At 52.5% G+C, this 14,331-nt stretch overlaps 2 protein-coding genes across 9 annotated transcripts in view; one reads left to right on the plus strand and one right to left on the minus strand.

Moving 5' to 3' along the window:
- The window catches only part of NDST1 (N-deacetylase and N-sulfotransferase 1), a 72,795-nt gene extending 61,779 nt beyond the window's left edge, over nucleotides 1–11,016 (minus strand). For 3 of the 8 annotated variants that reach the window (XM_023226940.3, XM_023226933.3, XM_023226937.3), the window contains exon 1: nucleotides 10,777–11,016. The gene's annotated coding sequence lies outside the window, so the exon portion shown is untranslated. Of the gene's footprint in view, nucleotides 1–10,372; nucleotides 10,523–10,756 lie in introns of those variants that run through there. The other 5 variants (XM_023226938.3, XM_023226934.3, XM_026454439.2 and 2 more) reach the window with 3 other exon arrangements.
- The window catches only part of LOC111552616, a 5,482-nt gene continuing 1,801 nt past the window's right edge, over nucleotides 10,651–14,331 (plus strand). The window contains exon 1 of the mRNA XM_023226942.3: nucleotides 10,651–11,550. Coding sequence (XP_023082710.2) covers nucleotides 10,819–11,550 — 732 coding nt within the window. The 5' untranslated portion in view covers nucleotides 10,651–10,818. The remainder of the gene's footprint in view (nucleotides 11,551–14,331) is intronic.

Raw genomic sequence — 14,331 nt, forward strand, 5'->3', positions numbered from 1 at the left:
GGATCACGAGGTCAGGAGATCGAGACCATCCTGGCTAACATGGTGAAACCCCGTCTCTACTAAAAATACAAAAAACTAGCCAGGCGAGGTGGCGGGCGCCTGTAGTCCCAGCTACTCAGGAAGCTGAGGCAGGAGAATGGCGTGAACCCGGGAGGTGGAGCTTGCAGTGAGCTGAGATTGTGCCACTGCACTCCAGCCTGGGCGACAGAGCGAGACTCCATCTCAAAAAAAAAAAAAAAAGTACCTGACAAGCCTCACAGAGTGCTGGGATCCTGCCTTCAGAAAGTTACACAAACATCCTTCAGAGAAACAAAAGTCAAACCTAAAGCCTCTATTTCTTTTTTTTTCTAAGGATATCAAGAAGCCCTTTTTAACTTCCCTCATCCCACCTCCATTGTTCCAAATATCCTCTTAGGGCCCAGAAAATACATTTGGTTTCCGTCTGGGGTTTGGGCTTCTTGGTGCTCTTCCTCTTGGAGGCTGCCCCACCCCTTCTTGGCAGCCTCTTCACAAGGCACCTTCATCTCTACCCCCAGCACTGCTCTGGGCCACCCTGAGGGCGACAGCTTACTCAGCCTGCCAAAGAAGGGGTGGGGAAGGGACAGGTTTTGGGAAACAAAACCCTTCCTGGTTGTAACTGAGACAATTCTGGGTTCTGGCCTCAATAGTAATTCTGACTCCCTGTGTGGCCTGGGTGAGTCCCTGCTCCACTAGGCCTCAATCCCCTAAATGTGAAGTGAAGGAGTTCCTGTGTCAGAGAAAGACTGCCCACCCTTGGGCTACTGGGCAGCCACTTGGGGACACTGAGGCAGGAAAAGACAGCAGAGTGGACAGTGGGCTCTGATCTTGAATCTCACACCCCCTCTTGTTAGAACCAAAGGAGATCCACTCTTTTTGCTGTTTGAGGTGGGGTCTCACTATGTTGTCCAGCCTGGTCTTGAACTCCTGGGCTTAAGCAAACCTCCTACTTCAGCCTCTCGAATAGCTGGGATTTCTGGCACGTGCCACCATGCCCAGCTAGAGATCTACTTTTATCTCTCTGATTTGTTCTTTTGCCCTAGCAGTGGAACCTTGAACTCACCACTGAATCTCTTTGGGCCTCAGACAGCCCATCCACAAAACAGGAGAACAACAACGTCAGCAGTGGAAGCCCCAGCTTGGAGGCTGGAGCCCTAACCACCCAACACAATCCCATCCACCTTCCTCCAAAGGCTGACTCACTCATTTGACAAAACACACATTTGGAGACATCTTTAGAAAACCGCGATAAGTTGTGCCTGTGATACAAACACTCCATGACAATCCCTTACTGCTCTCCTTCCAATGAGATCACGCCTTTAAGCACCTCTATATATCTCCATAGAATTCTTAGATCTACCCTCTTGTGTGGCCTCAGTATTTTCATCTATTAAGCGGGGACAATAATGGTGATAATAGAGCCTACCTATAGGATTATCCTGGGGATTACTTCTGATAAGGTGACATGGAAGTGCCCAGCAAGCATTTATAAGTTGTCAATAAATGTGAGCAGCAATTATGATCATCATCATTAAAATTATTAGGCTGGGCGCGGTGGCTCACGCCTGTAATCCCAACACTGTGGGAGGCCGAGGCGGGTGGATCATGAGGTCAGGAGTTCGAGACCAGCCTGGTCAGTATGATGAAACGCTGTCTATAGTAAACATACAAAAATTAGCTGGGCGTGGTGGCATGTGCCTGTAATCCCAGCTACTCGGGAGGCTGAGACAGAAGAATCACTTGAACCCAGTAGGCAGAGGTTGCAGTGAGCTGAGATCACGCCACTGCACTCTACAGAGACAGAGCAAGACTCTATCTCAAAAAAAAAAAAAAAATTATTGAGACCAGGTGCAGTAGCTCACATCTGTAATCCTAGCACTTTGGGAGGCCAAAGCAGGTGGATCACTTGAGGTCAGGAGTTTGAGACCAGCCTGGCCAACATGGTGAAACCCCATCTCTACTAAAAATACAAAAATTAGCCAGGTATGGTGGCACACATCTGTAATATCAGCTACTCGTGAGGCCGAGGCAGGAGAATCGCCTGAACCTAAGAGGCAAAGGTTGTAGCGAGCCAAGATCACACCACTGCACTCCAGCCTGGGCAACAGAGTGAGACTCTGTCAAAAAAGAAAGAGAGGAGAGGGGAGGGGAGGGGAGGGGAGGAAAGAAAGAAAGAAATTATTGAGATGCTGACCAGATACAGTGGCTCATGCCTGTAATCCCAACACTTTGGGAGGCCCAGGTGGGAGGATCGCTCAAGCTCAGGAGTTGGAGACCAGCCTGCACATGGTAAAACCCCATCTCTACAAAAAATGCACGCAAATAAATAGCTGAGTGTGGTGGTGCACACCTATAATCCCAGCTACTCAGTAGGCTGAAGTGGGAGGATCCCTTGAACCTGGGAGGCAGAGGTTGCAGCAAGCCAAGATCGCGCCACTGCATTCCAGCCTCAGTGACAAAGTGAAATCCTGTCTCAAAAAAAAAAGGAAAAAAATTATCGAGATGCTCAAAACCACTGGATTGATAGCAGCTAAGTCCCCTCAGCCCTCTCAGACCACATATGACCATTGTAATCACACATGTGTGCACCCCCCACACACACACGTTTGCATATATACACCTAAGCACACTATTTTTTTTTTTTTTTTTTGAGATGGAGTCTTGCTCTGTTGCCCAGGCTGGAGTGCAGTGGCACAATCACGGCTCACTGCAACCTCCACCTCGTGGGTTCAAGCGATTCTCCTGCCTCAGCTTCCCAAGTAGCTGGGATAACAGGCACCCATCACCACGCCCAGCTAATTTTTGTATTTTAGTAGAGATAGGGTTTCCACCACGTTGGCCAGGCTGGTCTCAAACTCCTGACCTCAGGTGATCCACCCATCTCAACCTCCCAAAGTGCTGGGATTACAGGCATGAGCCACCACGCCTGGGTCTAAGCACACTATTCTTTAAGGCAGAGGCCATGCTCTCTGCCCAACCCGTGTCCTGGCCCCAGCCCCAGAAGACAGCTGCCCTGGCACCCATGCTTGCCACCCACAAAATCTCCCCTGCTCTTCCAGCTCCCCAATCCTGCCTTCCTCATGTTGCCCCAGCACTGGCTCCTGTAATCATGCTGGGGTTCTGTTGTATCCTATCATTGTGTCACGAGATTGTTTCCTGGGGGATAGGGAGCTGTTACAAGATGGGGGCTCCTTGAAGACAGGGTGGTGAGAAGCTGGGCTTTACTCTGGGTCCCCCATATCTGCTGGGTGACTGAATATGCTGAAAACAAGAGAGCCCAAGGAAACAGGCATCAGTTTTTTTTTTAATGACCTATCCTAGTGTTTCTCGAAATTCAGCATGCGGCAAGGCGCGGTGGCTCACACCTATAATCCCAGCACTTTGGGAGGCTGAGGTGGGCGGATCACCTGAGGTTAGGAGTTCAAAACCAGCCTGGCCAACATGGTGAAACCCTGTCTCTACTAAAAATTCAAAAATTAGACGGGCATGTAGCAGGCACCTGTAATCCCAGTTACTTGGGAGGCTGAGATGGGAGAATCACTTGAACCTGGGAGGCAGAGGTTGCAGTGAGCTGAGATCGCACCACCGCACCCCAGCCTGGGTAACAAGAACGAAACTGCCTAAAAAAAAAAAATCAGCATGCAGTAGAATCATTGGGAGGGTTCCTAAAACAGATTGCTGAATCCCACCCTCCAGGGTATCTAATTCAGTAGGTCCAGTATAGAGCTAGATAATTTGCACTTCTAACAAGTTCCCAGGTAATGCTGATGCTACTGGTCCAGAAACAAACTTTCAGAACCACTGACTTAGCCTGCAGGTGGATCAGAGAGCGCTTCCGTGAATAGATGGTGCTTACACTCACAGAAGCATGAACAGGAGCTGCTCAGGCATAAGGAGAGGGGGAGGGAATGAATGCAGGCAGAGGATGCAGCATGAGTAAAGGCCCTGCTATGACAACACTCATTTCTCCTCATCTGGCCTCTGCCTGGGCAGGTCATATTTGCAAGGCTGGTAGTGTAAACCAGAGATGGCTGCCGTGCAGCAATGACTATTGCAAACCTCCACCTAATGCCACCCTGGGACCTGCCCAGACAGGCCAATCCCCTGGACAGACTGGGATGATAACCTCAGGTCTGAACGAGGCCAGAATCCTCACCACATCTTAATCACATGAGCTCCAGGATTCTGCTCCCACCTCCAGAAACAGGGAGCTCGCTCCCTGCAGACACAATCCCTTCCATCTTGGCTTACTCTAATTTTTTTTTTTTTTTTAAGTCTTCTCATTACACTGAGTTGAAGTCAGCCTCTCCTGGCCCATCCACCCACTGGATATGCCTTCCAGCACCTCACACAACAAGTCTACTTCTGCTGGCCAGAGCAACGCCAGCAGTGGGCCCTGACTGTCATCCCCTGGTACTAAACTTCTCCAGGCTAGCCACCTACCTCTCTTAGCCTTGGTTGTTACATCTGCTAAAAGGGAATAATAATAATGCCTATCTCTTACTGCTGTTGTGAGGATTAAATGAGCTCTTTAGTCAATAATATCAACTACAATAATAATGATAACTCACATAGATTGGGCTCACAGTGTGTTATCTTTCTAAATGCTGTCAGATGGGGACAATTATCATCCCCTTTGTACAGAGGAAGAGCTAAACAGCTTGCCCACGTTCTCACACATAGGAAGCAGCCCAGCAGGGACCTGAACACAGGCCACCTGGCTCCAGAGCCTGGCACTCAACCTTTGCTCTGTATGGATCTCCTAGTCACCTGCCCCAAGACCAAGCCCATGTCACCTATCTCTGCCACCATCCTCTTCCCCTTCCCAAGCAAAGTGAGGCTGGGTGGGAGGCCTCAAAAAGCTCTAGCCCATAGCAGTGTGGGGCACGGTTCCCTGGTTACAAGGACAGCCACAGGGCTGCCAGCCTAGTGGCACCTTCCCAGCCAGCCCAATTTATCTGGTGTAAGCTTTAGACATCCTTCAACATGGTCACCAGGGAGGAAATTGAGCCCGTGGAACTTGAGCACCTTAGGCTTGATGACAGGGCATAACAAAGAAATCCTGTCCAGCTTCCTAGACGAGACCAGATGTTCCCACATGCCATGCAAATTGCTCTATCTCTCCAGGCCTCAGTTTCCTCATCTGCACATGCCATCTCGGGCCATTAGGCAGAAAGTTCAGAAACTCAAATTCCAGGGATTCTTTCTCTCATCTCTAAAAGGACAGATCCCCCCTAGCTACAAACAATGATCACAACAACTGTTATCTTTGAACAGCTTCTACTTACTGCACACTTCCTATGTCAAAGCACCTCCCAAACAAAACAGAACTATTATTGCCCCCATTGTGAAGTTAAGGAAACTGATTTCCACGGAGATTTAGGTAATTTACCCTAGATCATGCAGTTAATAGTGACAGAATGGGGATTTGAACCCAGGACTTTTGATTCCACTCTACAACAATGCACACCCCCATTGGAAACCAGTCATGTATAGCCCCTGCCTCCAGAGCACAGAGCCTAGAGGAGATGAGACTGTCTTTAGGAAGCTAGAGTTCAAAGGTAGGAGCCGAAGGGCCCATGACAGGTCCAGGTAACAGGTTCTGCACATGTAAAGGAGGGAGCAGGCAATGCCAGCTCTGGAGAATTAGGGATGGCTGCATGGAAGAGGTGACCCTGGAGCTGGGTAGGGAGGATTTTGGGGTGAGCAAGGGGAAGTGACTGGAGTGCAGCATGTTCACCATGAGCAGATTTGTAGAGGCAGGAGGGGCCAGGAGCACAGCCAGGGAGAGGGAAAGAGGCCAGTGCTGCTTGAGGGTTGAGGGGGAGTGGGAGAGGGGGCACTGCAGTCACACAGCAGGCCCTTCCCATACATTGCCCTCAAATAAACAAACGCTCATTCATCATGCACATTTTAAAATTAGATTAATCCAATCTGTATTAAAGAAATAAGGTGAGTAGAAATAAAAAGGACCAGGAGGCAACTTAGCACAAACTCTCCTCCATCTAGATAAGCATTTTGACGGCAAATTGGCTTTAGCCCTGAGGCCACAGGGTCCAGGACCTCTGCCCCCAAAACATCCACCCCTTCCACTGTGCTCCACACCTCCAAGCCGGAAGCTGCTAGGCAGAGCTTTGTAAGAGCCCCACAGACAGAGAAAGCAGCTTTGCTGGTGACCCCTAGAAACGAAGAGAGCCTCCTTTAACCTTCACTGCAGGGAAGGAGGGGAACAACCCCTCCCCTCCGCCCCGTCTTCACTTTCAAATCCACAAACTCACCAGCCCTTTTGCCCTAAGCCCTACTGATTCAGCCTGATTCATGATGTAGCCTTATTTCTTCACAGGTGAGGAAAGAGAGACTGACCCCATTTCACAGATGAGAAATGGAAGCAGAGGGTTCAAGTCCTCTGTGAAAGCACAGTCCTTAGCCCAGCTCTGGCCACTGCTCCAGACATCCCCAAGAGGCCCCTTGACAGTCAGCTGGACTGAGTGTATTCCAAAGGGCAAGGACTCTCCCAGTGGAGCTCTGCAGGCCAGGCCAAATGGAACTCCCCAGGATGTGCAGGAAGGGCAACTCCAAAGCTATGAGAAAAGCAGGGGGTGGAAGTGGGCCGGGCACCATTCAAATGCTGAGATTCTTGGGTGAAAAGGGAACTGAGAGTGGCCACCCAGGCCTGCCCCTGCTGGTGCATCCTCCTGCCACTTCTGCAGCTCTCCAGGCTCTTTGCATACCTTCAGCCATGCTATTCTCGCCTTCTTTCTGGGCAGCTTACTTCCTGGCTAGCTTCCTTGGAGCTGTCACCCTTGTTGCTTTCTCCATCCTCAGGAACTCTGAAGGACAAGACTATGCCCCCTACCTGTAGAGGGCCTTTCAGGGATTTGAAAGCAGTAATACTGCCCCTTAAGGGTTATTCACCAAACCTTAAGACCACCTGTGATGACCCCAAATGCCAAGACAGCTACAAAGTCCTGCAGCTTCCCCCGCCTTTCCTCTCAGTCCACTGCCTGAGTCAGCCTGTGGTCAGCTTTCTGCAGGACCATGATGAGCGCCATCTCTGGCCTGGTCTTAACCCTGCCAGTCTTGCTACCATCTTTGGTCAAAAGACCCCTGAGAAGCAACACAGCAAGGCAGAAATAATTCAGGCCTGGGTTCAAATTCCAGCTCTACAAGTGACTCCACCCCTCTGAGCCTCTATTTCCCCATCTGAAAATGGGGCAGGGATAGGGGTTACCAGCAGCAGCAGCAGCAGGAGCAGCAGCAGCTACTTTGCAGGGTTTTGTGAGATTTCAATGGGGTGTCTGTAAAGAGCCTGGCATGGTGCCTGACACAAGGCACAGGAACAGGCATCGAGTCAATGAGCTACTTACAACCCTCTGTCCTCTCTATAGGCTCCAGAATAAAATCCAAACTCCTGAGCAGGGCACTGCAGGCTCCGCATGACCTAATCTTGTCTCCTATTGTCCCATTTCCCACAGTCTGCACCCTCGAAAATACTTCCTTCTCCAGGAAGCCTTGCTGACATGAATAAGCAGAGAGCGTTTCCTTCCACTCGCCTTCCAAAACCCATCTATAACTGATCAGATCCTGCCCCATAGCCATCATTTGAATCCTTGTCTTCTGTCCCCCATCAGAACAGCCTCTCCAGAATCCAGCAGGACTGCACCCCATTTCATGTCCCCTGTCACCCTCAGCCACAGACATTTTCCATACACATTTCACAAATTACCCTAATGTTCCATTTCAAGTAAAGAATGTCCAAGTCCTCCAAACAGTCCAGATATTTCAAGCCATATTCAAATCCAAATTCCAGGCCAGTAGAAGTCTGCCCAACCTCTAGAGACTTGCAGGCCTGGCTTTGGTCCCAAAGCATGGAAGGGTGGAAAAAGCACAGCCAAGCAGGTCCAAAGCCCAGGGCAGAGAGAGCTCTGGGCTGCCTAGACCAGAGCCCATTTGTGAGTTTCTCAGACGCCAACCCCCAGCCTATGATCTTAAATTCTTGACCACATCCTCAACTTGTGATTACAAAACTGTTCCTAGCACACCTCCTTGTGACAGGAGGCTCACTATCCATTTTCTCTTGCTTTGCTTGCTTGCTGGGGTCCTCCCTTTACTGTTGATTCCCCCAGAGGCCCTTCTTCTTGCTCTGACCACAGTGAAAGGGACAGTCTGACCATATGACAAGTCAGTCTTCCAACTCCTCCATTCAATGCCCTGCTTTTCTGAGTCCCCTCAATGTCCAGCAAAGCAACGGAATTTCCACATTTATTCCTACAAGCTATCGGCCCAGCAGGGTTCCCTATTCCCAGGGCCCTCAAAAAGCCTACAAACCCTGCAAAATCAGACACAGTGCTGGAACACCCCTCGGAGCAGGCTGAAATGCACAAACTTCCCTTCCCCAAGAACTTCTCTCATTATCTACCCCCACCCACCACACTGTTTCTCAGCCCTAGATTTAAGATGTTGTTAATTAAACTGCAATTTGTTTTCCATTTTTAAAGTAATTACTCAAGGACCTCAATCAGAGCCTGATCAGTACTCATAAGATGTCACCCTCACCAAATGATTGGGCCAGCCCAGGGTGTGAAAGCCAGCAGAAGTCTAAGCCACCTCACACATTCACTTGTGGAATATTTACTGAGGGCCTGCAGGGTGCCCAGTACTGAGCTAGCTAGGCTCAGGAACCTGTACACACATGCATTCTCCATTAGGGTTCTGCAATCCTGACACTATTACTACCCTCAAGGACTTTGGGGTTGGGGCATCCAGACCTGTCTATTAGTTAGCAATGAGGACCCCTGCCATGGCCAAGTTACACAAGAACACCCTTGCCCCACCTCTGCCCCCCGCTGATCTGAAAGTAACCTGGTCTGAATGAAAAGATGCGGCTGTCCCTGGGTGCCAGGGAGAGAGGCCTGTTGACAAAGCCACCAGCTGTCTCCAGTCACAGCCAGGGAGACGGGCTTCTCCCTGCACCACCGGCACTGCCATAGACCCAGTAGCCAGCAACAGCACTTGGACCATTAGGGAGTTCCAGGCCCAGTCTCCAACTGACCTCCCCCCTGCTCCAGCTGCCTATGTTAACAAGAGCCAGGGCACAAGACCTCACTTGGAACAAGTACCAGGCAGAAGGGAGCATTACCTGCGGGTGGGGGAAATGGTGAAGAGGACAGATGTCCCCATAATTTCAACTGAAAATGAAACTGTACAAGGCCAAAGTCATAAAAATTTTTTAAAAAAGGAGAAATAAACTGTGAGCTGTCACAGCAAGACATTGTAGGGATCTGTGGTTGAGACACAGGCTGAGAAATGGAGGTAAAATTCCAGCTCCACCACTTTCTATCTGTGCGACCTTTACAACCCTGTGCCTCAGTTTCCCCCTCCATAGAATGTGGTTAACAGTAATTGGGGGAGAATTAAATATGAATGTATGTAAAGCAATGAATTCGTCCAGCGCCTAACACACGGTAAACGTGAAATGTACTTGTTGAATATAAGCATGCCACCATTTGCTGAGGTACCACACACTCCTCTCATCCTTACTCTAGCAAATACTATTCTCCCCATTTTACAGGTGAAGCAACTGAGGCTAGGGGAAGGTAGGGAACCCACTCAAGGTCACACCGCTGGAAACTTGACAAACAGCCAGGTTGCTCTGAACAGACCAGGGGGCAAAACTGCCTGCAGGCCATTCTGAAAGCTCTCCAAGGTGGGGAGGGCGACAATGGGGCGTTCAGGGGGTGGGGCTCTGTATTCCCTGAGCCTCACAGGGCACACCGGGGTGCTCGAGTCTGCAAAGAGCCAAGTGGCCAGTCCCCGGATTCCCGGCCGGTCCCAGAGCTCACCCGTCCCACGGGTGGCCCCTCCTCACCCCTGTCCCAGGGCGTTAAAGAGCTGCCTGCAAAGGGAGAACTTCTTGCTCCCGAGACCCTGAGGAAGGAGGGGAGTTAGAGACCAGGCCGCTCAGAGCCCGCAGAAAACCGGTCCGGCTGCCTTAGCCTTCGCGAAGCAGGACCCGGCCTCTAACCCCCTCCCTCGCTAGACAAAAGTTTCCCCTGTTCGGGAGCAGCGGAGGGGGAGGGGGCATTCCTCGTGAGTGACATTATCCGTGACCTACAGCTGCCGCGCTGCCCTCGCCGGCACCCCAGCCTGCCCTCAGCCCCGCGCGGCCCCCCACCCCTTTGTCCTCCCACCCCCGCGCGCGGGGCCCGGCCGACTCCACCCGCCCGCCCGGCGCCCGCCCGCACCAAACTTGCGCCGGCGGCCGCTGGGGCCCCGCGCGGCCTGCACGCCGGGCTCGGGCCCCGCCGGCTAGGCGACAGGGGACTGGCAGGCCCGGGCCCTCCCGGCCTCTTACCTGCCACGGCTGGGGCGCCACTCGGGGGAAGGGGCGCTCCCGGAGAGGAGCGGGACGCCTGGTTCCCCTGGGCCGTGCGTGCGCCTCCGGGCTCCAGCCCGGGCCAGGGTTAACCCCTTCGCGGCCGCCTCCCGCCGCTCCCACCCCCGCTCCACGCCGCCGCCGCCGCCTCCTCCCGCCCGCTCTCCTCCCCCTCCCGCTCCCTCCCGGTGCCCAGCCCCCAGTCCCGGCCCGGCGCTGCGCCGGGGCAGCTCGCAGCCTCCCCCTCGTCCCGCGGCGGGGAGGGGTCTCCCTGGAGACTGGAGGTTGGGGCGCGCTGCCTCGCCCCCTAGCCCGGAGGGGCGTACCTGTGCGCCGAGAGCCCCCCAGCCCGTCTCCCCTTACCTCCTCGGCCCAGCGCCTACCTCCCCGAATCGCGGCCTCTGGGAGCGGGGTTCGATTCCGTGATGCCGCGTGGGTGCCGGCCAGAGAAGGGTTCCGGGGGCCGGGACGGCCGGCGGGCGTGCGGTGAGCGCCCCGGGGCGGGGGCTGGGGCGGGACCGGGCGCTGCTATCGGGACTGGATTTCTCGACTTCCACCCGGATTCTCCCTCGGCCCTCCCGGCCGATTCGGTGCTGCTCGGCGACCACGTGACGCGGGCTGCCTTTGACCCCTATCTCCGAGCGGGTAGGGGGCGGGGGCCGGAGGGGGTGTCAGATGCAGGACCCACGAGGGCCGGGGCGGCTGCCTGGCGTCCCCGAGGTGGTGACCCCGGGAAACAAAGCCCGGGGGGAAACCAACAAGTTATTCGGGGTCAGAGACGAAACAGCGCTGGGGGTCGGGAGAGGCGGCAGAGAGAATGTGAGAGACAAAGACCCGCGCCCGCCGCGGCTCTGAGGGCCCTGGGAGCGCTCCAGCTAGGCTCGAGAGGGCCTCCAGGCTCTTACACCGCTGGGCTTGTGACAGCTCTCCAGGACCTCCTGGGACAGCTCCCGGACCACCAGTGCTCTGCCAGAGTGACCCCTCCTGGGCAGACCGTCCCTCCCCCAACACATACCTTTGCCCTGACTCTCGAAAACCCATTTATCGTGATTATCTGGTTCATTTACTGGTTTCATTGTTTACTAGAATGTCATCTCTCCCAACAAGTTGTTCCCAGCAGAATCCCCTCTCCTGGCACAAAACAAGCAGATGAAGAGGTAAATGACCTTGTGCAAATCTCTTCTCCCGCTGAGCTTGTCTCCCACCCCCACCCCCCCACCCCCCCGTTATTCTAACCATCCCAAGGACTCTGCAAATTAGGCAGAATGACAGTGGTTGTCCCCATTAAACAGATGGGAACAATGAGGCTCAGAGAGATGAGATGGCTTGGCAGGTTAATGAGAGCCTAGGCTGGCACTCGGATCGGCCTGCTCCCAGTGGATGGCTTTCTGCCATCCCATGAGCCAGCCTGTAAAATGAGCAGGTTGAGGTTGGATGAGTGAATCCCTTAAGGAGCTTGCTAAGGATGCAGATCACCAGGCCCCTGGAGATCCTGAGTCTGGGAAACAATGGATTGGTGGATTCCTAAGGACCTTTAGAGGCTCGAGATTATCCAACTGGGCCAGGCGCGGTGGCTCACGCCTGTAATCCTAGCACTTTGGGAGGCTGACTTGGGCGGATCACAAGGTCAGGAGTTCAAGACCAGCCTGACCAACATGGTGAAACCTCCTCTCTACTAAAAATACAAAAATTAGCTGGGGGTGGTGGTGCACGTCCGTAATCCCAGGTACTCAGGAGGCTGAGGCAGGAGAAAATCGCTTGAACCCTGGAGGTGGAGGTTGCAGTGAGCTGAGATCATGCCACTGCACCCCAGCCTGGGTGACAGAGCAAGACTCTGTATCAAAAAAAAAAAAAAAAAAAAAATTTAGATTATCCAACTGTAGGAACAAAGCTCAAAAAATATACAAGGCCGGGTGTGGTGGCTCACGCCTATAACCCCAACACTTTGGGAGGTTGAGGCAGGCGGATCACTTGAGGTCAGGAGTTGGAGACCAGCCTGGCCAACATGGTGAAACCTGTCTCTACTAAAAATACAAAAAAAAAAAAAAAAAAATTCACTGTGCATGGTGGCAGGTGCCTGTAATCCCAGCTACTCTGGAGGCTGAAGCAAGAGAATCGCTTGAACCCAGGAGGTGTAGGTTGCAGTGAGCTGTGCCACAGCACTCCATCCTGGGTGACAGAGCAAGACTCTGTCTCAAAAAAAAAAAAAAAAAAAAAAGGCTGGGTGTGGTGGCTCCCGCCTGTAATCCCAACACTTTGGGAGGCCAAGGTGGGTGGATCACGAGGTCAGGAGTTCCAGACTAGCCTGGCCAACATGGTAAAACGCTGTTTCTATTAAAATACAAACATTAGCCAGGTGTGGTGATACATACCTGTAATCCCAGCCACTCAGGAGCCTGAGGCAGGAGAATCACTTGAACCTGGGAGGCAGAGGTCGCAGTGGGCAGAAGTTGCAGTGGGCAGAGATCACGCCATTGCACTCCAGCCTGGGCAACAGAGTGAGACTCCGTCTCAAAAAAAAAAAAAAAAGGCCGGGCACGGTGGCCCACACCTGTAATCCCAGCACTTTGGGAGGCCAAGGCGGGCGGATCACAAGGTCAGGAGATCGAGAGCATCCTGGCTAACACGATGAAACCCCATCTCCACTAAAAATACAAAAAATTAGCCGGGTGTGGTGGCAGGCGCCTGTAGTCCCAGCTACTCGGGAGGCTGAGGCAGGAGAATGGTGTGAAACCGGGAGGCGGAGCTTGCAGTTGCAGTGAGCCGAGATCACACCACTGCACTCCAGCCTGTGTGACACAGTAAGACTCCATCTCAAAAAAAAGAGTGGGTGGGGTTGGATGAGTGAATCCCTTAAGGGGCTTGCTAAGGATGCAGATCACCAGGTCCCTGGAGTCCCTGAGTCTGTGGGTCTGTGGTAAGGCTGGGGCAAATTTGGAAAACAGTGGATTGGTGGAATCCTAAAGACCTTCAGAGGCTCAAGATTATCTAATTGTAGGAACAAAGCTCAAAAAATATACAAGCCACCACAGCAAAGCAAAGGAGGACAAAGAAGCCAAGTCAGACACGTGAAGGTGGGACAGACTCCTGTTTCCTCCAAAAGCCAACCTCCTTGTGCTGAGGAAAAGGGCTTTCTGTCAGCCTACTCATATCTCAGAGGGGGAAGGAAGTGGAGGCCTTAACAAAGTGAGATGCTGGGGGATGGGACCAAGCTTCTGACTTCCATATGTGACCATGTGATACCTTTGGACTGGGTATAGTCAGATAGGACTGGACCTGATGGTGATGACCATGAACCCAAACTGCAGGCCACATACAGAGATATGCTTGTGACTTCCTAGAACGTGGTCCTGTCACTCTACTAGTTTGGTGAGGGAAATTAGCATAGACCAGCAAATTCTCCTTGGTGATCTGTGTTCCTGTACTCAGCAGTCTAAAATCCTTGAAGATGGTCTGGGTCTTTCTCATGCTAATTTCTGCCTTAGAGGGCCCCTTCCAGCTGCTTGAGGCCCTGTGAGCATCTTCTCTGTGACAGGCACTGTGATCCTGGTAAGGCAGATGCAGAGTTGAAAGAGACAGGAGCTTGCACTCTCAATAACTGTCCATATTTGTTTGGTGATGACCTGCATGTCCCTCCTTATGTCCAGAGGCTGGGGGAGCTGAGTGCCTGCTGGTGAGATATAGTGCAATGCTGTGGCTTAGGGAAGAGAGGGGAGCCTTTTTTTTTTTTATTTTTATTTTTTGAGACGGAGTCTCGCTTTGTCACCCAGGTTGGAGTGCAATGATGAGATCTCAGCTCACTGCAACATCTGCCTCCCAGGTTCAAGTGATTCTCCTGCCTCAGCCTCCAGAGTAGGTGGGATCACAGATGCCTGCCACCACGTCTGGCTACTTTTTGTATTTTTATTAGAGATGTGGTTTCACCATGTTGGTCAGGC

The sequence above is a fragment of the Piliocolobus tephrosceles genome, chromosome 4 (genome assembly GCF_002776525.5).
Source record: "Piliocolobus tephrosceles isolate RC106 chromosome 4, ASM277652v3, whole genome shotgun sequence".
NCBI classification, from domain to species: domain Eukaryota; kingdom Metazoa; phylum Chordata; class Mammalia; order Primates; family Cercopithecidae; genus Piliocolobus; species Piliocolobus tephrosceles.